The 22,529-nt window shown below is 46.6% G+C and overlaps 1 protein-coding gene across 1 annotated transcript; it reads left to right on the top strand.

The window, feature by feature from the left end:
• Positions 1–21,646: 21,646 nt before the first annotated feature.
• LOC124700656 lies at positions 21,647–22,177 on the top strand. Its single transcript, XM_047232746.1, has one exon. It carries the CDS (start codon positions 21,647–21,649, stop codon positions 22,175–22,177), a length of 531 nt encoding a protein of 176 aa, XP_047088702.1.
• The last annotated feature ends 352 nt before the right edge of the window (positions 22,178–22,529 follow it).

The following is a 22,529-nucleotide window of genomic DNA, read 5'->3' as shown; positions in this document are numbered from 1 at the left end:
GGTGGATCAAAACCATGGGCGTGGTTACGACTGGTGTCTAGGCGATTATTACTTGGAAATGACGTTTAAAAAGAAATAAAATGTGTATTCGCTGCAGCTGCTCCGCTATATGGTCCATCACAGACTCGCAGTGTCTTATTGCTTAAAACTGTTAGGCCGGTTTTGATTGTTTGCCTTGTGGACTTGGTGGGCCGTCGTTCCTCTGAGGGGTGACGCTTCTGTGCGCGTGCGTTGCACATAACATGCATGTTTCAGGGTGCTAGGTTGGCTGGTGGCGTGAGAGTTGAGACCATGAGTTTACCGGGGTTTGACCACGCCTCTCCTGGACTGACACTGGCCTCTATTCTGTTTCAAGCGTTGCGAAATTTAGCAAATTTGCACTACAGTACTAGTAGTAATTTGTGAGATTAGCTGTGTCAAACATTACCTAAATTTCCTCTATCGATCATCTGAAACAAAACCAGCAACGCATATGGTCGAACAGTACCCAACCAGCCAACCTAGCACCCTGAAACATGCTATACCACCAGGACTGTCGACAAGCACAATCCAACGCCTAGGGTGCACGGATGCTTAATTAGCGAATAGTAATCCAAAGATTCCCCCTTGAACGCATATGAGCACGTTTAGATCTCCGCGCGCGCGCGGCCGTCTACCGTCCAAAGATTCCCTCTGCCGCCCTGCGCTCCGACGCACCGGCGACATGATCTACCATGTGCATCGGTCTACCAAGCGAAATTTCAAGGAAGCTCAAGCTAAAGCTGTGTTGAGCTGAGTCACGGGAGAGCCGTCGCGACAGGCCACGATGCGGGATCGGAAATGTCTGTTTGGTCCGTGGGATTATTAGCTCGTCGTGCCGCTCGGATGGCTCCCCACCGCCCGGGCAGCGCGGCATGCATGTGCGCCGCTGGCCGGAGGCGAGGAGAAGTTCTTCGTCGTTGCATGCACACGACGCCACGCACGCCCCGGCCATGCGTTTTAAGGGCATCCAACGGGGCGACCCATCCCGCACCCGCGCGTCCGGATGGGTCGATCCGGATAAAATCCCGGCCCAACGCGGGGACGCACCGCAAAAACAGAAGGCCGCGGCGTCCGGAACGACGCAAACCCGGCCCATATCTGGGCCGGGTTTGCGTGGCCGTGGATGGCACGCGGCGTCCTCGCGTGTCCGTCTGGTCCGCGTGGCTGGCTGTAATGTCCCAGGTTTAGAGGCAATCGAGGGGTAGAATTTAGAAAGGGATGTGCATTGCATTGCAAATTCTGGGGAAATTTCGCGCTTTTAAACAAAAACTGCATTGTAGGGGGACAAGTTTCTCTCTCGACACCTTACAGGGTTAGGGTTTCGAGAGTGCGACAAACTTGTATCTCATCTAACTAGATTAGGGTTTTGAGAAGAGAGGGGAGAGTTTGCATCACAAAGTTAAGTTACATGATTGAATTTAACTCAAAGTTGAATTTGAATTTCAAATGCAAACATAAAACAAAGCTCTTATTATTTAATTGAAAGGAAATTCACTAAGTTAATTATTAGAATACAAATAATAAATAATGCACTTAATAAATAAAGCTCATTAGAGAAACCTTGAGCTTTATTGATCATCACACAATTTACATTGTCTTTACAATATTCATAATTAAGAATAAATAATAATACAACACATTACAAGAATTGGTGAAATTAAAAAAAAAAGAAAATAAAAATAAAAGTACAAGTATGAATCTATCCTAATTATTACAATGTGAATATCATCTAATCTTGAGCTTGAAGATCATCTTGCCCATTTGATCATCATATTGAACCTGCACATAAACACATCAAACACAAGTTATGCCAAGTGGCATAGCCACTTGGCAGGTTAGAAAGAAAGGAAAGATTGGGGATATGGATCAGCTCTGCCGAGCTGATCATCTCCAAGCCAAGTTCAGAGTATCTGGTGCACACACACACACAGGCTGCTCACACAGCAGTGTGCATGCAGCACACCACACACACACAGCTGGTGAGTCACCAGCAGGCTGCCAGGCTTTGTTGTCGACCAGAGATGGAGAGGGAGATCATATAAAAGCCTCTCCAACAGATGAACCCTAGATCATTCATCGACGAGCAACAGGGTAAGTCACCAAGAACACAAGAACACATGAACGACCACCTGCTGTTCCACCAGCTAACTCACCACAGTACTGAATCAAGCTCACCAGGAGGAGCAGGGCAAGTAATCAACCACAAGAACAACACAGAAGCAATCCTCTACACCAACAAACCATCTAGGAGCTGGAGTGAGGTATAAACAAGATCAACCTGAGCAAAACCCTGTTTTGCTCATAAATAAGCATACACTTGCATCACAGAATCAAATAAGGGTGGGAAACCCTGGATATATCATCATTTGGTTGCAAAACCATTTGGTGCCAGTAAATAAAGCAAAGGCTAGAAGGAAAACAACCAAGGGAACACTGGTTGTGTCAACACAGTGACACAACCAGAGAAATCCATCATGGATTCAATCCTAATTAGCCATTCAAAGTCACCAAGCACCTAACAGTCTAGCTACACCATCAGAATGGTAGAAATACAAGTTTCTACTAGTTTTGTCAACATCAATAGGCTTCTGGCAGTCAAACATGATCAGCCAGAAAGCATCAATCCATCACAGAAAGCCATCAAATAGGGGAGCTACCCTAGGGCAGCATATGACTACTGCGAGGGTCACCTCAAACCCTAGAACGACCAAACCAACAAGCCAAATACAATTATCATCACCCCGATTGGGTTCAAAGCAGGGCTAGGGTTCCCAACCACTTGTGGGCATCCATCTAGCCTAAGCCAATCAAATGTGATGCTCATTATCGTATCACAGTTCACATCAATTATCCACTCAATCAATTAAAGCAACACGGATAATTGATATTAACAAGTAAATCATGAAACGAGACACATGCTAATGATCCGGAGGATCATTGCAAGCATTCACCGATGCTTAGACAAGCACCAGATACACACAGAGCTAAGCCCGTATGCAGCACAAGCAAGATCAGGGTGCATCGGTGAGTCACCGTGTTAAGCACACATTTGCTCACGAGGCAAGAAATTATAAAATGATCATCAGAGCATCACTAGTTCTTGCTACAGGTCACCACAGTCTAGCATAGCATCATCACATAGCTCAGATAAATAAATTAACCATTTAAATGAACAATTGCATCATAGATAAGTGAATAGAGTATTATAAATGTATCCAGAAGCACTCCATCAAGGGATGGAGCTACCAAGTCAGTAGCAATGCTCAATTGAGCATGTCCATGAATTATAGCACGAGAGATAGCACACCAGGAGCACCGGCACTTGCCCAAAGGCAAGGATCATGTATCATGATCAAGCCGGGGAGTAGTAATTGCCCACACAGGAGAGTCGAGGGCAAGATAGCAACGAGCAATGACAAATGAATAAAGTAAAGCATCACAATATGCTCATGAGCAAGAGATCATGAGTCGCAACAGACCGACTACGGATCACAATAGCATAGCACGACAGCCTGGAATCCATGGCAATTGCACAGCAGCAGCATACGCATGGCAACAGCAAAGAGCATAGCGGCATACGCACAGTCAGAGCAAGCACAGCAACATCACGGCACGGCCACACCTCTGTGAGTAGAGGCAGGCCAGTGATCAAGCTAGGAGAAGGAAGTGAGGAAGCAGAGCAAGGAGAAGAAGAGGGGTGGCGCACTCACCGTGGACGAGTAGACAGGCGCGGCCATGGCGGCCACGGCGGCGCACGCCGGAGCGCAGCGGCGCCAGGCCAAGCCAGGCCATGGCGGCACCGTGGCAACACCCGCACCACGGCGGCGAAGCCAGGGCGGAGTCCAAGCACCAGGAGCGTCGGCGGCGACGAGCTCGCCACAGCACGCCACGACAGGCGAGCAGAGGCGATGGGGACGCGTCGGGGAAGCGGCGAAGCACAGATCGGCGCGGTGGATCTGAAGCGCCGTTGAACGGCGGATCAGATGCACCGCATCTCGCCGGCGGCGATGGCCGGAGTCGGCCGGAACAATTCGGCAAAGGGGGCGGCGACGCGCGCGTCGCCAGAGCGAGTGGGGAATTAGGGTTCGAGAGTGAGGGGGAGCGACGAGGCGACTGGGTCGGTTGGACCGAGCCCACTGGGCTGGTCCAACCTAACCAGCTCGACCGCCTGACAGGTGGGTCCAAGGGGTATTTTGGACATTCCAAAATACCCATTTAAAGGAAAATTTCAAAGAATTTTATAAAATAAAATATAGCTCTAAAAAAATAATTAAAAATATGAAAATTGATCAGCATAAAATTCTCTATCTAAATAAAATATGAGAGAGAATTTTTGAAGATAATCAAGAATAAGTCTTAATATGATGATTTAAATAATCATTTAAAACACACATATTATTTTTAATAATAAAAATTAGTCCATTATTATCTTTGGACTATAAAAACATCTTGACAACATTTCAAGATTGTATTTTACCCTAAACAGAATATTCCTAAATATTTCTTAGTATTAACCTTCTACCTAAAACAATAAACACCGGGAAAGGGGGAACAAACCCTAAAACTGGAATCATGCATAATTGCTTCTTTAACCATTGCCCTTATTGGACAATGATGCTATTTTTTAGAAACAGAGGACAAGGGTCAGTCCACACCATCAAACTGCAACACTTTGCAGTATTCAGGCAAGTTCATCGCTTACTCATGTCATTTGAGTATTTTTACCAAATTACTTGCAAAGTACTATGTTTATCACTATTGCATAAAAAGCAAAACCACTATTTTCATAACTATGAATATGACTATGTGGTGGGCAATGGAACCATGGATTGTGTTGATATGGTGGAGGTTCCATTGCAAGGGTTTATATCCATCTAGGATTAAACAACAAATGTCGTCCAGTGATTCTTGTGCCGTATAACTCGTGTTCACCATAAGATCTGGAGTGGGACGGTGTAGTCAAAAGTGTTTCCACCTCTCGTACATCAACGGACGCGCTTTACCGTAGACACTTGTATCTGTCGGGGGCAAGCGGTAGGCTGGGGAAGCCTAAAGTTCCCCACGGCATAGTCCGTAGACACTTGTCGCCCGAGGAACAAGCGGTAGGCTGGGGAAGCCTTAAGTTCCCCACGGTATTGCGGTCTATGATGGGTTGCAGCTACCGGCGTAGGAGTGTATGGTAGAGCCCAGCACTGTTGTCGTGGTCGGGGCCCAGCCTTAATTGGCGTAAGTGAACCGGCGTGGACCCAGGGTCGGGGCATGCAACAAAGGGTGGGTGTTCGAGGTAGCGGAGGAACATGATTGACTAGGACCTTATACCGGGCCTCACACCAAAGGAAGTGTGGACGGGAAAGCTGCCCGGTTGGCACCAAGGTTAAGATCTCTTATGGGTAAAGAAACACACCTCTGCGAGTGTAACGAATCGTGACCGAGTCACTCCTTGTTCCGGGATTTGGAGCTGCGACATGCTGACGGAAAGGAACTCCATGAAGTTCTAGTCAACCGGTGAAGGCCGACGGACATAGTTCTTCCGAATAAAAACAACCTTTTGAAGAAATGGTTATCAAAACCTGCATGGTATCAGACTTTCTGGTCTGGTACCGTAGTTAGTGCATTAAACACCTCTTTCCTAACATGAACTTGTTGAGTACGCTCGTACTCATACCACTCTTAAATCCCACAGCTAGACCGTCCGAATCATCCGGAGGAGGACAACAACAACCTCGAAGGAGCCGACATCATCGGCTATGAAGAACCAGATCTATCTGGAGGTGTCGAAGGTGTAGACTACCTCATAGTCTACAGAACCGGGGAGGGTTCCGAAGAAGGACAAGCTTAGACCGTTAAGCAGTAGTAGTAGTATCCGAGCAGTACGAACCCTTAGTACTTTACCGCTCGAGGCAATAAATGTTAAGTCTAGTGAAACTCCTATATTGTAAGCTAAGTTGGGTTCACCTCGAACCCAGGAGTAAACCTCTTTGGACCCAGGAGGAGCTCCAAGACAATATATGTTTGATGCTTGTAATAATAAGTGAATGAGTTATGGACCCTGCTATGTTCTGTTGTACTACTCTGAGGGATGTAATATTTGCGGAATGGTACTTCGTGAATGTTATATCAACGACCGGCATACTACAACATGCAGTGGTATGCAGGGTCACCACAGTTGGTATCAGAGCAAAAGCTTTGACCTTAGGTTGGAACCTAGTAAATGGGACGAAAACGTTAGGAGTCAAATAGGACTAGTAAAGAATTCTCTAAAAAAATATGGTGTATATTCACTTGAGAATACAACAATCATATGTTTTAGTGCGATAATTCTTTATTATCTCTATTATGATGCATTATTACTAATCTTATATTCTCTCTATTTCTACAGCCAACAATGGCAAGTTCACGCCCGGGACGTAATGTGAAAGTGAAGACTTCCAACTTGAGTGAATACGACGGAGGACTTGCAGACATCCTACGTGCCATGTTACTTGAATTGGGGTGGGATCCCCAAATCCAAGCGACGAAATACTGGTTCTATGATGGACCAGTATTGGCAAAGTGTAGAGTAGGGCTACGACTTCCCGAATCTTTGGGAATGAGCGTAGTTATGCCAGCAGGAGAAGCCCGAACCATCAACACAGCCTATCATATAGCTGTTATGAGAGCCATAACAGACATCCGGGAACATAAGACGAAAGAGCTTATGGGTTCCGAATTCACCCATATTCCTCACCTGGAGGAAGAGGAAGACCTCATGCTGGACCATTTTAAATACGCCAGACGCAAACCAGCCGAAGCTGCAAAATACATGGACAATAGCCGTAACTTGCTATCATTGTTATTTCAGTTGAACCGTCATTTGACGGGAGCAATTGATACAATGCTAGAAGAGTTCACTGAACCCAAGGAGGACAGTAGGGGGAAAGAACCTATGGAGAATGTGGTGCAAACACCAGTTTATTCAGCTGGTGACTACATCAGTATTGATCCACTGGCACGTGAAACTACACCTGCTACACCTGGGAACTACCTGGGTAGTTCCTATGGGGGATACGAGGGCGGAGAGGAATCCGGAAACATGCAGCGTTCCGAGACTCCTATCGAGAATTCCAGGGGTTGGCGTTGGGGATGTGATACTGGAACCCATAGTACTACTGAGTATTATGATGGGGAGATGAATGATGACGCAACAACCCAGAACCAAAGCTATCCTAGTAATGAAGGAGTGGATGGTGGATATCCGACACAAGTTGAGTCGGGTATGAGCTTTGGTAACCCTTATGGTGTGGCTACAGGAGAGTACACCCGATGGGTGGACTATGATGCACTCAATGATCAGTTTGTGAACACTGATTTCTCCTTAGGATCATCATCGGATTCGGATTACAAGCCAACGGGGAGACCTTATGTTCCAGGGTCTATCAGGAGGACGACACGTTCGACCGGATGGAAGCCTGGGATGTACCGGGAGTGAAGCACGACTAGAGACCACCAAGGGAGGCGAGGCTATAATACGCCAGTACCACGTGTATTATAGTTTGTAATATTTGTATAAATTTGTACATATACTTTAATAAGTGAGTTGCATACTCACATCGCTACTGAGTATTGTAATAAGACCACTTATGTATGTATATACAGGGTATATGTTTTGTATGATTTGCATTTGCTTCTTGATTTCCATTGCGTGACTAGTTCTGTGCACAAAGTTGAGCTCAGAAAACTTGCGCATGGAGTAATTATGAGTACCGCTTTGTGTTGCAGAACTAGGGGGATATGTCGGGAACGCCGAGTGAGGAGAGTGAGGAGCAGCGCATTGAGCGCGAGGCCAGACAGAAGGCAGAGGCTGATGAAGCAGCCAGAACTCAGTTTCCACCACCACCACCCATGACGCAGCAGAACTTTGTCCAGTACATGCAGATGATGGAAGAAAGACAGCGTGTGACGTTGGAGCAACAGAATAGATTCTTCCAAGAACTGCTGCAGCAGAATAGAGTTGAGAGACATGAGAACCAGGGAGTCACTTTGGCAGACTTCCAGAACACAAAGCCAATATCTTTTGCATACGCGCCCGAGCCGATGGACGCGGAAGACTGGCTCATGGACACCGAGCGAAAGCTCAATACTGTTGGCTGCAATGACCTGGAGAAGGTCCGTTATGCTACACACTTGCTGTGTGGACCTGCCGCATCATGGTGGGACAATATAGTAGCCGTGTATCCGGCAGAGAAGGTATTTACCTGGGAAGAGTTCAAGAGGAAGTTCAGGGAATCCAATGTCCCTGAAAGTATTGTGGAGTTAAAGCGTCGAGAATTTGAGAGTCTTGAGCAGAAGGACAATGCTATTCTGACTTATGTCAGAGAGTTTTCAAAGTTGTCTCGGTATGCTGTTGAGGAGGTCAATACCGAGGACAAAAAGAAGAAGAGGTTCTTGCGGGGATTAAGTCCCCAGTTCAAAGTGCAGCTCAGAATGATGAGAGCAACAGAGTTCCAGGAATTGGTGGATGCAGCCATCACCCTGGAAGATGACTTCAAGCAACTGCAGGAGGAGAAGAGGAAGAAGGCCAAATATGAGCCTAAGAGGTATATCAAAAACAAGCCAAACATGAGTTTGAGCTTTAAACCCAGGTACAACAACAACAACAACAACAAAAGCAACAACAGCAACTACTACGGTAGTAGAAAGAACCAAGCATTCCAGACTGCAAATCAAATAATTTGTCGAAGCTGTGGATTCCTAGGACATTTTGCTAAGGATTGTAAGAAGCCAAGGATCATATGCTTTGGTTGTCGTCAGGAGGGGCATATGTTGAAAGACTGTCCCAAGAGAAGAAACGACGGAGGAGGTCAGTCAGGAGGAGGAGGAAGCCGAGGAGGAAACACCGGAGGGGGTTGGAAGAACAAGAAACCCTTCGGCAAGCTCAACTGTACCAGCTTGGAGGAGGTGGTTAACTCTGATCAAGCAGTGATAGGTACGCTCCAGATACTCACTCATCCTGGCAAAGTACTTTTTGATACTGGTGCAACTACATCATTCATTTCTCAGCAATTCATCATCAAACATGGGATTAGATGCAATAAATTAGATAAACCAATAACCATACTTTCTGCGGGGGGAACGATATTAGTAACCCACACTAAACCTGGACAAGTCATCATGATGAATAAGTGTGCGTTCGACGCAGACCTGTTCATTCTACCGATGAAGGACATTGATGTCATTCTTGGTATGAACTGGTTAGAGGAAAATGGCGCACTTATAGATTGTACCCACAAAACAGTATCCTTGAAAAGCCCAGGTGGATATAGAATCATTTACCAAGGGGATAAGCATACTCAGATTGAAGTTGAGTTAAAGCTGAACAGCATGAAGGAGGTGAAGTTAGAAGATATTCCAGTAGTCAATGAATTCCAAGATGTATTCCCTAAGGAATTACCTGGAATGCCACCAGATAGGGAGATAGAATTTACTATCGACCTAATTCCAGGAACAGCTCCGATTGCTAAAGCACCATACAAGATGGGGCCTAAAGAGTTGAAGGAACTCAAGGAACAATTGGATGACCTAGAACAGAAAGGATTTATACAAGAAAGTATCTCACCATGGGGATCACCTGTGATCTTCGTAGATAAAAGAGATGGAGGTCGAAGGATGTGCGGAGACTACAGGAATCTAAACAATGTTACAATCAAGAACAAGTACCCACTTCCTAGAATCCAAGATCTTTTTGATCAAGTTAGAGGCGCGGGAGTCTTTTCCAAGATTGATCTAAGATCCGGTTATCACCAGATAAAGATCAAGAAGGAAGACGTTCCGAAAACAGCCTTTGTCTCGAGATACGGACATCATGAGTATCTCGTAGTACCTTTTGGACTAACCAATGCCCCAGCAATATTCATGAATCTCATGAATAAGATCTTCATGCCATGTCTCGACAAGTTTGTCATCTTATTCATCGATGATATCTTGATTTATTCCAAGGACAAAGCTGAACATGCTGAACACCTTAGGATAGTGTTGCGAACACTAAGAGAACACCAACTGTACGCCAAGTTCAGTAAGTGTGAGTTTTGGCTTGATCAAGTAGAATTTCTTGGTCATGTCATTAGCAAGGATGGGATAGCAGTAAACCCAAGCAAAGTAGCCTCAGTTTTAGACTGGGAAGCACCCAAGAATGTCAAGGAAATCCGAGGATTCTTGGGAATGGCAGGATACTATCGGAGATTCATTGAAGGATTCTCCAAGATAGCAGGACCAATGACCAAGCTGCTTAGGAAGAACACACCTTTCGTGTGGTCTGATGAGTGTGAGAAGAGTTTTCAAACTCTGAAAGAAAAACTCACCACAAAGACCGGTGTTAGCAGTTCCGAAGATGGCAAGGATTACACCGTGTATCGCGATGCATCCAAACATGGATTGGGATGTGTACTCATGCAAGACCGAAAAGTAATATCTTATGGATCGAGGCAACTCGGACCTCATGAAGTAAACTATCCAACTCATGATTTAGAGCTAGCAGCAGCTTGTTTTTGCCCTTAAGACTTGGAGACATTTTCTCTATGGAGCCAAGTGTGAGCTCTATACCGATCATAAGAGTCTCAAGTACTTCTTCACTCAAAAGGAACTCAATATGAGGCAGAAAAGATGGCTTGAGTTGATCAAGGACTATGATCTGACCATCAACTATACTCCAGGAAAGGCTAATGTTGTAGCAGATGCCTTGAGTAGAAAGAGTACTGGCGGACTAGAACCAAAAATTTCACCAGAGTTGAAGAAGGAAATAAGCCAAGCCCAAATACAACTTTGGGAGAAAGAAGCTCACAAAGGACTATCAGCCTTACAAGTAGCCGATGAAATGAATGTCAATCTCAGGAATGAGATAATCATGGGTCAATTAGATGATCCATTCATTGTGGAGGAGATGAAGAGAATTGATGAAGGAAGACCATCAGAATTTCACCGTGGAGAGATGGGATCACTATGGTTCCAGAAGAGGATTTGCGTTCCGGATATTGCTGAGATCAAGGAAGTAATACTCCGGGAAGCTCATCAAACACCATATTCCATTCATCCGGGAAGTACGAAGATGTACATGGATCTAAAGGAGCTATTCTGGTGGAACAACATGAAGAGAGAAATAGCACAGTATGTGGCGGAATGTCATACTTGCCAAAGAGTGAAGGCCGAACACCAGAGTCCGGCAGGAAAACTACAACCTTTACCTATTCCAGAATGGAAATGGGAGGAGATAGGAATGGATTTCATCACCGGACTACCCATGAACAATAAAAAGAAGGACATGATATGGGTAATCGTGGACCGGCTGACGAAAAGTGCACACTTCTTAGCGGTAAATCAGCAAGACAAAGGAGAGAAACTCATCGATCTTTACATCAAAGAGATCGTGAGTAAACATGGCGTGCCCAAGAAAATCGTGTCAGATCGAGGATCCGTGTTCACATCAGCATTCTGGAAGCAACTACATGAAGCTTTAGGATCCAAGTTGGACTATAGTACTGCCTATCATCCCCAGACAGGTGGACAAACCGAGAGAACTAACCAGATCCTAGAGGACATGCTTAGGGCTTGTGCCCTAGATTTCGGAGGATTATGGGAAGAACACTTACCATTAGCAGAATCCTCATACAACAATAGCTATCAAAGTAGTATCAAGATGGCACCATTCGAAGCTCTGTATGGAAGAAAGTGCAGATCACCGATATGCTGGTATGAAGCTGGATCAAGCAAGGAGTTCAACCCAGATTATGTCAAGGAAAAGCAACACATCATTGACATCATAAGAGATAGACTGAAGATAGCCCAAAGTCGACAGAAGAGCTATGCAGACCAAAAGAGAAGGACTTGGGAGCCACAAGTTGGAGATATGGTATATCTTAAGGTGAGTCCGATGAAAGGTCTTCAGAGATTCGGAGTAAAGGGAAAGTTGAGCCCTAGATACATTGGACCCTTCAAGATACTGAGTCAGAACCGAGGTTTAGCTTTTGAATTGGATCTACCAGGAAGACTAGCTCAAGTTCACAATGTATTCCATGTGTCACAACTCAGAAAATGCTTAAAGACCCCAGATGAGCCAGTATCACATGCTGAGCTTGAGTTACAACCAGATCTGACATATATCGAGAAGCCAGCCAAGATTCTCGAGGAGAGCTGGAAACAACTCAGAAATAAAGCTATCAAGTACTGTAAGATACAATGGAAGCATCACCCCGAGAGGGAAGCCACCTGGGAAAAGGAAGAAGACTTGAGGGAAACATACCCCGAACTGTTCAGGTATTACAACCACAACTTCGGGACGAAGTTTTCTTTAAGGGGGAAAGGCTGTAATGTCCCAGGTTTAGAGGCAATCGAGGGGTAGAATTTAGAAAGGGATGTGCATTGCATTGCAAATTCTGGGGAAATTTCGCGGTTTCAAACAAAAACTGCATTGTAGGGGGACAAGTTTCTCTCTCGACACCTTACAGGGTTAGGGTTTCGAGAGTGCGACAAACTTGTATCTCATCTAACTAGATTAGGGTTTTGAGAAGAGAGGGGAGAGTTTGCATCACAAAGTTAAGTTACATGATTGAATTTAACTCAAAGTTGAATTTGAATTTCAAATGCAAACATAAAACAAAGCTCTTATTATTTAATTGAAAGGAAATTCACTAAGTTAATTATTAGAATACAAATAATAAATAATGCACTTAATAAATAAAGCTCATTAGAGAAACCTTGAGCTTTATTGATCATCACACAATTTACATTGTCTTTACAATATTCATAATTAAGAATAAATAATAATACAACACATTACAAGAATTGGTGAAATTAAAAAAAAAATAAAAGAAAATAAAAATAAAAGTACAAGTATGAATCTATCCTAATTATTACAATGTGAATATCATCTAATCTTGAGCTTGAAGATCATCTTGCCCATTTGATCATCATATTGAACCTGCACATAAACACATCAAACACAAGTTATGCCAAGTGGCATAGCCACTTGGCAGGTTAGAAAGAAAGGAAAGATTGGGGATATGGATCAGCTCTGCCGAGCTGATCATCTCCAAGCCAAGTTCAGAGTATCTGGTGCACACACACACACACAGGCTGCTCACACAGCAGTGTGCATGCAGCACACCACACACACACAGCTGGTGAGTCACCAGCAGGCTGCCGAGCTTTGTTGTCGACCAGAGATGGAGAGGGAGATCATATAAAAGCCTCTCCAACAGTGAACCCTAGATCATTCATCGACAGCAACAGGGTAAGTCACCAAGAACACAAGAACACATGAACAGCCACTGATGTTCCACCAGCTAACTCACCATAGTACTGAATCAAGCTCACCAGGAGGAGCAGGGCAAGTAATCAACCACAAGAACAACATAGAAGCAATCCTCTACACCAACAAACCATCTAGGAGCTGGAGTGAGGTATAAACAAGATCAACCTGAGCAAAACCCTGTTTTGCTCATAAATAAGCATACACTTGCATCACAGAATCAAATAAGGGTGGGAAACCCCGGATATATCATCATTTGGTTGCAAAACCATTTGGTGCCGATAAATAAAGCAAAGGCTAGAAGGAAAACAACCAAGGGAACACCTGGTTGTGTCAACACAGATGACACAACCGAGAGAAATCCATCATGGATTCAATCCTAATTAGCCATTCAAAGTCACCAAGCACCTAACAGTCTAGCTACACCATCAGAATGGTAGAAATACAAGTTTCTACTAGTTTTGTCAACATCAATAGGCTTCTGGCAGTCAAACATGATCAGCCAGAAAGCATCTATCCATCACAGAAAGCCATCAAATAGGGGAGCTACCCTAGGGCAGCATATGACTACTGCGAGGGTCACCTCAAACCCTAGAACAGCCAAACCAACAAGCCAAATACAATTATCATCACCCTGATTGGGTTCAAAGCAGGGCTAGGGTTCCCAACCACTGTGGGCATCCATCTAGCCTAAGCCAATCAAATGTGATGCTCATTACTGTATCACAGTTCACATCAATTATCCACTCAATCAATTAAAGCAACACAGATAATTGATATTAACAAGTAAATCATGAAACAGACACATGCTAATGATCCAGAGGATCATTGCAAGCATTCACTGATGCTTAGACAAGCACCAGTACACACAGGCTAAGCCTGTATGCAGCACAAGCAGCACTGGGGTGCATCAGTGAGTCACTGTGTTAAGCACACATTTGCTCACAGGCAAGAAATTATAAAATGATCATCAGAGCATCACTAGTTCTTGCTACAGGTCACCACAGTCTAGCATAGCATCATCACATAGCTCAGATAAATAAATTAACCATTTAAATGAACAATTGCATCATAGATAAGTGAATAGAGTATTATAAATGTATCCAGAAGCACTCCATCAAGGGATGGAGCTGCCAAGTCAGTAGCAATGCTCAATTGAGCATGTCCATGAATTATAGCACAGAGATAGCACACCAGGAGCACTGGCACTTGCCCAAAGGCAAGGATCATGTATCATGATCAAGCCAGGGAGTAGTAATTGCCCACACATGAGAGTCAGGGGCAAGATAGCAACAGCAATGACAAATGAATAAAGTAAAGCATCACAATATGCTCATGAGCAAGAGATCATGAGTCGCAACAGCCAGCTACAGAGCACAATAGCATAGCACAGCAGCCAGAATCCATGGCAATTGCACAGTAGCAGCATACGCATGGCAACAGCAAAGAGCATAGCGGCATACGCACAGTCAGAGCAAGCACATCAACATCACGGCACGGCCACACCTCTGTGAGTAGAGGCAGGCCAGTGATCAAGCTAGGAGAAGGAAGAGAGGAAGCAGAGCAAGGAGAAGAAGAGGGGTGGCGCACTCACCGTGGACGAGTAGACAGGCGCGGCCATGGCGGCGCACGCCGGAGCGCAGCGGCGCCAGGCCAAGCCAGGCCATGGCGGCACCGTGGCAACACCCGCACCATGGCGGCGAAGCCAGGGCGGAGTCCAAGCACCAGGAGCGTCGGCGGCGACGAGCTCGCCACAGCACGCCACGGCAGGCGAGCAGAGGCGATGGGGACGCGTCGGGGAAGCGGCGAAGCACAGATCAGCGCGGTGGATCTGAAGCGCCGTTGAACGGCGGATCAGATGCACCGCATCTCGCCGGCGGCGATGGCCGGAGTCGTCCGGAACAATTCGGCAAAGGGGGCGGCGACGCGCGCGTCGCCGCGAGCGAGCGGGGAATTAGGGTTCGAGAGTGAGGGGAGCGACGAGGCGGCTCGGGTCGGTTGGACCGAGCCCACCGGGCTGGTCCAACCTAACCAGCTCGACCGCCTGACAGTGGGTCCAAGGGGTATTTTGGACATTCCAAAATACCCATTTAAAGGAAAATTTCAAAGAATTTTATAAAATAAAATATAGCTCTAAAAAATAATTAAAAATATGAAAATTGATCAGCATAAAATTCTCTATCTAAATAAAATATGAGAGAGAATTTTTGAAGATAATCAAGAATAAGTCTTAATATGATGATTTAAATAATCATTTAAAACACACATATTATTTTTAATAATAAAAATTAGTCCATTATTATCTTTGGACTATAAAAACATCTTGACAGCATTTCAAGATTGTATTTTACCCTAAATAGAATATTCCTAAATATTTCTTAGTATTAACCTTCTACCTAAAACAATAAACACCGGGAAAGGGGGAACAAACCCTAAAACTGGAATCATGCATAATTGCTTCTTTAACCATTGCCCTTATTGGACAATGATGCTATTTTTTAGAAACAGAGGACAAGGGTCAGTCCACACCATCAAACTGCAACACTTTGCAGTATTCAGGCAAGTTCATCGCTTGCTCATGTCATTTGAGTATTTTTACCAAATTACTTGCAAAGTACTATGTTTATCACTATTGCATAAAAAGCAAAACCACTATTTTCATAACTATGAATATGACTATGTGGTGGGCAATGGAACCATGGATTGTGTTGATATGGTGGAGGTTCCATTGCAAGGGTTTATATCCATCTAGGATTAAACAACAAATGTCGTCCAGTGATTCTTGTGCCGTATAACTCGTGTTCACCATAAGATCTGGAGTGGGACGGAGTAGTCAAAAGTGTTTCCACCTCTCGTACATCAACGGACGCGCTTTACCGTAGACACTTGTATCTGTCGGGGCAAGCGGTAGGCTGGGGAAGCCAAAAGTTCCCCACGGCATCGTCCGTAGACACTTGTCGCCCGAAGAACAAGCGGTAGGCTGGGGAAGCCTTAAGTCCCCACGGTATTGCAGTCTATGATGGGTTGTAGCTACCGGCGTAGGAGTGTATGGTAGAGCCCAAGCATCGTTGTCGTGGTCGAGGCCCAGCCTTAATTGGCGTAAGTGAACCGGCGTGGACCCGGTGGTCGGGGCATGCAACAAAGGGTGGGTGTTCGAGGTAGCGGAGGAACATGATTGACTAGGACCTTATACCGGGCCTCACACCAAAGGAAGTGTGGACGGGAAAGCTGCCCGGTTGGCACCAAGGTTAAGATCTCTTATGGGTAAAGAAACACACCTCTTCGTAGTGAAACGAATCGTGACCAGTCACTCCTTGTTCCGGGATTTGGAACTCCGAACGCTGCCGGAAAGGAACTCCATGAAGTTCTAGTCAACCGGTGAAGGCTGACGGACATAGTTCTTCTGAATAAAAACAACCTTTTGAAGAAATGGTTATCAAAACCTGCATGGTATCAGACTTTCTGGTCTGGTACCGTAGTTAGTGCATTAAACACCTCTTTCCTAACATGAACTTGTTGAGTACGCTCGTACTCATACCACTCTTAAATCCCCTGCTTAGACTGTCTGAATCATCTGGAGGAGGACAACAACAACCCTGAAGGAGCCGACATCATCGGCTATGAAGAACCAGATCTATCTGGAGGTGTCGAAGGTGTAGACTACCTCATAGTCTACAGAACCGGGGAGGGTTCCGAAGAAGGACAAGCTTAGACCGTTAAGCAGTAGTAGTAGTATCCGAGCAGTACGAACCCTTAGTACTTTACCGCTCGAGGCAATAAATGTTAAGTCTAGTGAAACTCCTATATTGTAAGCTAAGTTGGGTTCACCTCGAACCCAGGAGTAAACCTCTTTGGACCCAGGAGGAGCTCCAAGACAATATATGTTTGATGCTTGTAATAATAAGTGAATGAGTTATGGACCCTGCTATGTTCTGTTGTACTACTCTGAGGGATGTAATATTTGCGGAATGGTACTTCGTGAATGTTATATCAACGACTGGCATACTACAACATGCAGTGGTATGCAGGGTCACCACACTGGCCCACCTGTCGGTGCCCCAGTACTATTAAATGTGGACTGGGGAAGGGGACTGTCCCTATCCAGTCCCCACTTTCCACTCCGGCCGCACGCGCGAGCTCGAAGCTTCCGCGCCGCCATGGCCCCGAAGCGCGAGTTCGAGCCATCCGCCAACGACCACGAGGCCGGCAGCAGCCGACCAGTCGCGCCGGCGTCGTTCGCCATGGGGCCGTCGGCGACGCCCAGACGCGACCGGATCTACGTCACCGTAGCGGTGGCGCAGATGTTCTGGGACGCCGGCGTCCCAATGCCGTGGGGGGGCGTGCACCTCCCCCACGGCTGGCACCTGAGCCCAGATCGGGTTCCGGTGCCGCCCATCCCGGTCTCCGGCCGCGCCCGCGTCGCGGAGATCCGGAGGCGCCGCGCGCAGCTGCCGACGGACCTCCAGGCGGACCCCACTTACGGCGACGCAAGTCCCAACTGGGACTTGTGGTTCGAGGTGGAGCACAATGCGCGCCGGCAACCGTGCTTCACCTCCGCGACGGCGCGGCCGCGCACACCTGCAACGCGGGCCCGGCGGCCTCTACATCGGCGAGCAGCCCCAGCCCCAGCCCCAGCTCCCGCAACAGCCCCAGGCCCAGGAGGAGGAGGATGACCCGGAGCTGCAGGCGGCGCTCGCGGCATCCCGCGAGCAGCAGGACCTCGACGAGCTGGCCAAATGGCCGCACCTCGCCGAGACGCTGCGCGCCTCCGCGCTGGAGGAGCCGGCCGAGAAGGCCCGGGAGGACGCCCGGGCGGAGGCGTGGGCCTTCCTCGAGCCGGCGCGCCGTCGGGAGGAGGCAACGCGTCAGGCGGCGCTCCTGGAGGAGGAGGAGCGCCGGGCCGCGCGCCTGGCGGAGGAGGAGCGCCTGGCCACGCTCCGGCTACAGGCGGAGCTGCATGCCGCAGCGGAGGAGAGCAGCTCCGGCAGGAGTCCGCGCGGAGGGCAGGGATGCGCAGGCCGGTGAGCCCGCCGAACCCGCACTCTGCCTGGGAAAGGGCGTAGTGGGAGCCCTGGCCGGAGTCCCCGGTGCCCTCCGGTGTTTCGAGCCGGAACAGCGCGTCGCCGCCGGGGGGCGTCGTCGTCATCGACGCCGACGATGACGAGTACTACTGGGGTAGTACTGCCGGCGGCCACCGTGCTCGCAAACCCTGCCTAGGGTTTCTTTTTTTTTTACTTTAAAGCCCATATAGGGCTTTCTTTTGTGTAAAAATTTCCCAAAATAGGGCTAAGTTTAATTAACCACTAGTTTAATGTTATTTTTGGCTGTTTTCCTTTTTTATTTTCATTTCTGTTTTTTGAACTACATATGCGGTGCGTCCGCGCGTTGGGCGCAGCGTGCGACCCAAACGGACACGCGGACGCGCGCCGCTGTCCGGGTATCCGTTCGGCCACCCAAACGGCCCGAAATAAACGCCCAGCGCGTCCATTTGGGTCAACCGGTTGGAGATGCCCTAACTACGCCTTCAGCTGCAGGATTGGTCAATGCATGGACATGGATAATGGCGCCGTTTCTCTCCTTTGGCGTTCACGGTGACCCGCATCGGTCCAAACAAGCACCAGTGCACTACCTTCTTCTAGGAGTTTGGATTTACATGGGATCGATCCATCTCCTGGAGAGGCAGGGACCGTTGATCGGGTGACGAGGAGTGGTTATGAACTTATGATACAACGACCACGATCATGGGGCTGGTTAGAATTAGCGAACATATCGTATTCTATTCTACGCATTTGTGGATAGGGTCTGAAACGGCTTGTCGTTTCTAAGCATACATCGGAATTTTTATTCGAACTGGCTAACAGGGCATACATCGGAAATAGAGTGTTCTGATATGATAGCCTATCTTGGGGCTTCATGCATGTCAGCTGTAACCCATATGTTCGTTTTAAAGTTCCAACCTACACATATCGTGCGTAGCTAGCACGAACCCATGCAGTCAAGTGAACCACGTCCACTTTCCTCCGCCGGACGCGCCACGCTTGCCGTTGCCCATGACGAGAACGCGGCATGGCGCCGCTCCGGCGCTCACACCTCACGCGCGTCTCGTTCCCGGATAGGAGACTACGCGCCGCTACGTACACCATACTTGACGACATAGCATGCCTCCTTAGCGAAGCCCTTTTGGCCTACCCGCAACTGAAAAAGGTTACTGACGCAAACGATGCGAGAGGAAATACTCCACAAGCTTCAGCAACACGCTCTTATAGTACACAAATAGTGATAATGGTCTTTTTCTTGTGCATTCTATATGGCATTAGAATTAGATAAGCCAAGAAAACGTAACTATACCTTGGATCATGCATCTTTCGCTAGCAAACAATCAATCTATGCATGCCTAAAAGTATGAAATGCTTAATATTACACTAGAAAACATGTGACCAAGAGAAGAACAATTGTACGAGTACCTATTTTCTCTAGCAATTATTAGTTGCAATGCCTTTAATTACGTTATTGGATGATATAATTAAATTATTACAAAACATGTCATCTTGTACAATGAAGAAAAATATCTTGCTCCCACCGATCCAAAATACATGTCCAAAGAATGAGCGAATCTCCAAAATAAAACATTTTAGATTCATTGATTTTTGGACAAGTATTTTGTACCAGAGTGAGTATTTTTCATACTAAAAGACCATCTCTCAGCTGACAGTTGCTAAAGATTTTCTTTTAGGTTTCTCTTTTCCAACTCATCGCATTGTCCCGTATGACATTGGTAAGATGTACGCAGGGGCGAGAGCTGCAAGTTAATATCGATTCAGTATGTAGCGGACAGTGAATTGCAATATTCAGACAACTAGTCTTATTATCACTAAAAATCCACCCTTTGTCTCTTACGATAATTTTCCTCTTCGACTCTAAATAAAGTCAAACTCACTCTCAAATTTCATCAAAACCAAATAAATTTGGTCCTTTGCCATCAATTAAAACATGGTTCCACAAACATAAAATCACCAAGGAAAAGCAAAACATAAAACTCGAGAATATAAGAATTATTGTGGAAGACAAACTAGATAAAATAAGAAACCGAGTGAAAATTATTGAAGAACTCACAATTAAAATATAAAAATGAACAAACAAGTTTGGAGCAATAATGGCAAATGAAGGAATATGGAATTTTCATCGAATGTTATTTGCTTAATATATAGGAGTAATTATTTCTCGGGCGACTTGGAGATAGTGATTTTTTATACGATATTTATAAGCATCCAATATAAATCTTATCATCTCTTTGTTATTGCACGAAATCTCACTATTTAGGTCTGATGGTTCTTTTTTCTTTGAGGGAGGTCCGATGGTTGATCTTAATGTCAATATAGAGTATTTCAAGCTACCTATAGCCCGAGCTCTAAAGGCTATTTGGCGTTTCTACTATTTTCTCTGGTGCATAATAAGTGTCGATGTATATCGAAGGGATTAGGAATATATCTAAATGTTTAATTTTATGGGTCAAATTGCCTTTAGCCTCTCTTTCCTAAGCAAGCCAAGGACAAGATCAATCTGTTGCCTCACCTCCGGCCTTCTTTTTTAATCCCCAAGATTGTTGGATGATACTCTTTCCATTCACAATTCCTTCGTGTTTTTTGCTTTTGTCAAAGTCAAACTTCGTAAACTTTGCTCAGATCTTTACAAAAAATATTAATGTATATATAAAATTTGTTGTATTCGATTCTTTATAAAGTAAGTATATTCCCTCATAATATATGCATTTGGTATTAGGGATACTGATACTTTTTCTTATATTTCACTAAACCTAGTCCTAGGACGCCAACTACACAGAAACGGAGGGAGTAACATCGCGGCAGAGCAGTTTTGTGGATTGTTTTTTAGAAGGAATGTTTGTGTTTGATTGTAAGTATGTATTTGGATGGTACCTCATACTACTTTCTTGCACTCCGTCCATTTCCGCGTGTAGGGCTGTATTTGTGCAGCTTAACTGCGTACAAAGATTTTGCTAGTTGTTCAGAGTTCACCGTATAGCCAAATGACTATGCTCGGCTGCTCGCCATGGAAAGCCCCGCCGGGTCGAGTCCACGGCTCCACGCCAACCGCTCCAGGCTGTGCTGCCCCCACTCCGGCTACACGACAACCCTCCCTCTGTTTCCCGGCCTATATAAACATCTTCGTCCTCATCGCCTTCTCCGGCAGCTCACGGCATTCGACATTACCACAACACCACAGCGGCGCACGAGAAAGAAAAAGAACTAGACAGAAGCTAGCACTCTAGCAGCAGCACGAACAGAACCGTTTCGTTGCAGCAGAGGAGCAGAGAGCGTAAAGATTAGGATGGGCCTCTGCGTGTCGTGCGACGCGGCGGCGGATGGGGCCATGATCGCGAGGGTGGTGCTGCCCAGCGGCGAGCTCCGGGAGTACTCTCATCCAGCCACGGCTGCAGTGGCGCTCGAGGAGGTCGGCCACGGCAAGCAAGGATGGTTCCTCTGCGACGCCGACGCGATGGGCTTCGAAGGCTCCGTCGCGGCGGTGGCCGGATGCGAGGAGCTCCGGCCGGGGCAGATATACTTCGTGCTCCCAGCCGAGATGCTCCGCCGGAGCCTGACGCTCGAGGAGGTGGCCGCGCTCGCCGTCAAGGCCAGTGCCGCCCTCGTCAAAGCCTCGTCTGCCGTCGGCCGGCGCCGGCGAGGCTCGGTGGTGCCACTCGTGTTTACGCCGTCCGAGGAGGATTACTCGGACGATTCGGTGATGACCTTAATTGCGGCGAAACCGGCTCTTGTCCAGAAGCGGGTGGCGGCGTGCCGCGGTGGGAGGTCGCCGCCGAGGTTCTCTCCCGAGTTGACCGCCATCCCGGAGAGCGAGTAGTGGCGCTGCGTCGGTATCACGATACAACACAAAAAATAAATCGATCACCTAGCTGGTCTTGCATCGCTGGGGTTGGATCGGGCGGCGCACGGAGCTGAGATAGAAAGGGGAAATGCTTGAAATACGTGGAAATAGTGCCGTTTTTGTGCTCATAGTTTAGGCTTCAGAAAAACTAGGGAAATGTACATATATGTCAGTGTAAATATTTCGGAAGAAACAAAATGTCAGTGGTAAGAGTAAAGTTTGAGAAAAAACCTTAGACTCGTAGACGGTATCGAAATTGAACCTGGACTGTCAATCCCTGAAATGAGCACCCTTAACTCACTAATCCCGATGTGAGACAACTCTTTGG

Source organism: Lolium rigidum, chromosome 3 (assembly GCF_022539505.1).
Source record: "Lolium rigidum isolate FL_2022 chromosome 3, APGP_CSIRO_Lrig_0.1, whole genome shotgun sequence".
Taxonomy (NCBI): domain Eukaryota; kingdom Viridiplantae; phylum Streptophyta; class Magnoliopsida; order Poales; family Poaceae; genus Lolium; species Lolium rigidum.
This window is presented reverse-complemented; position numbering and strand designations above follow the sequence as displayed.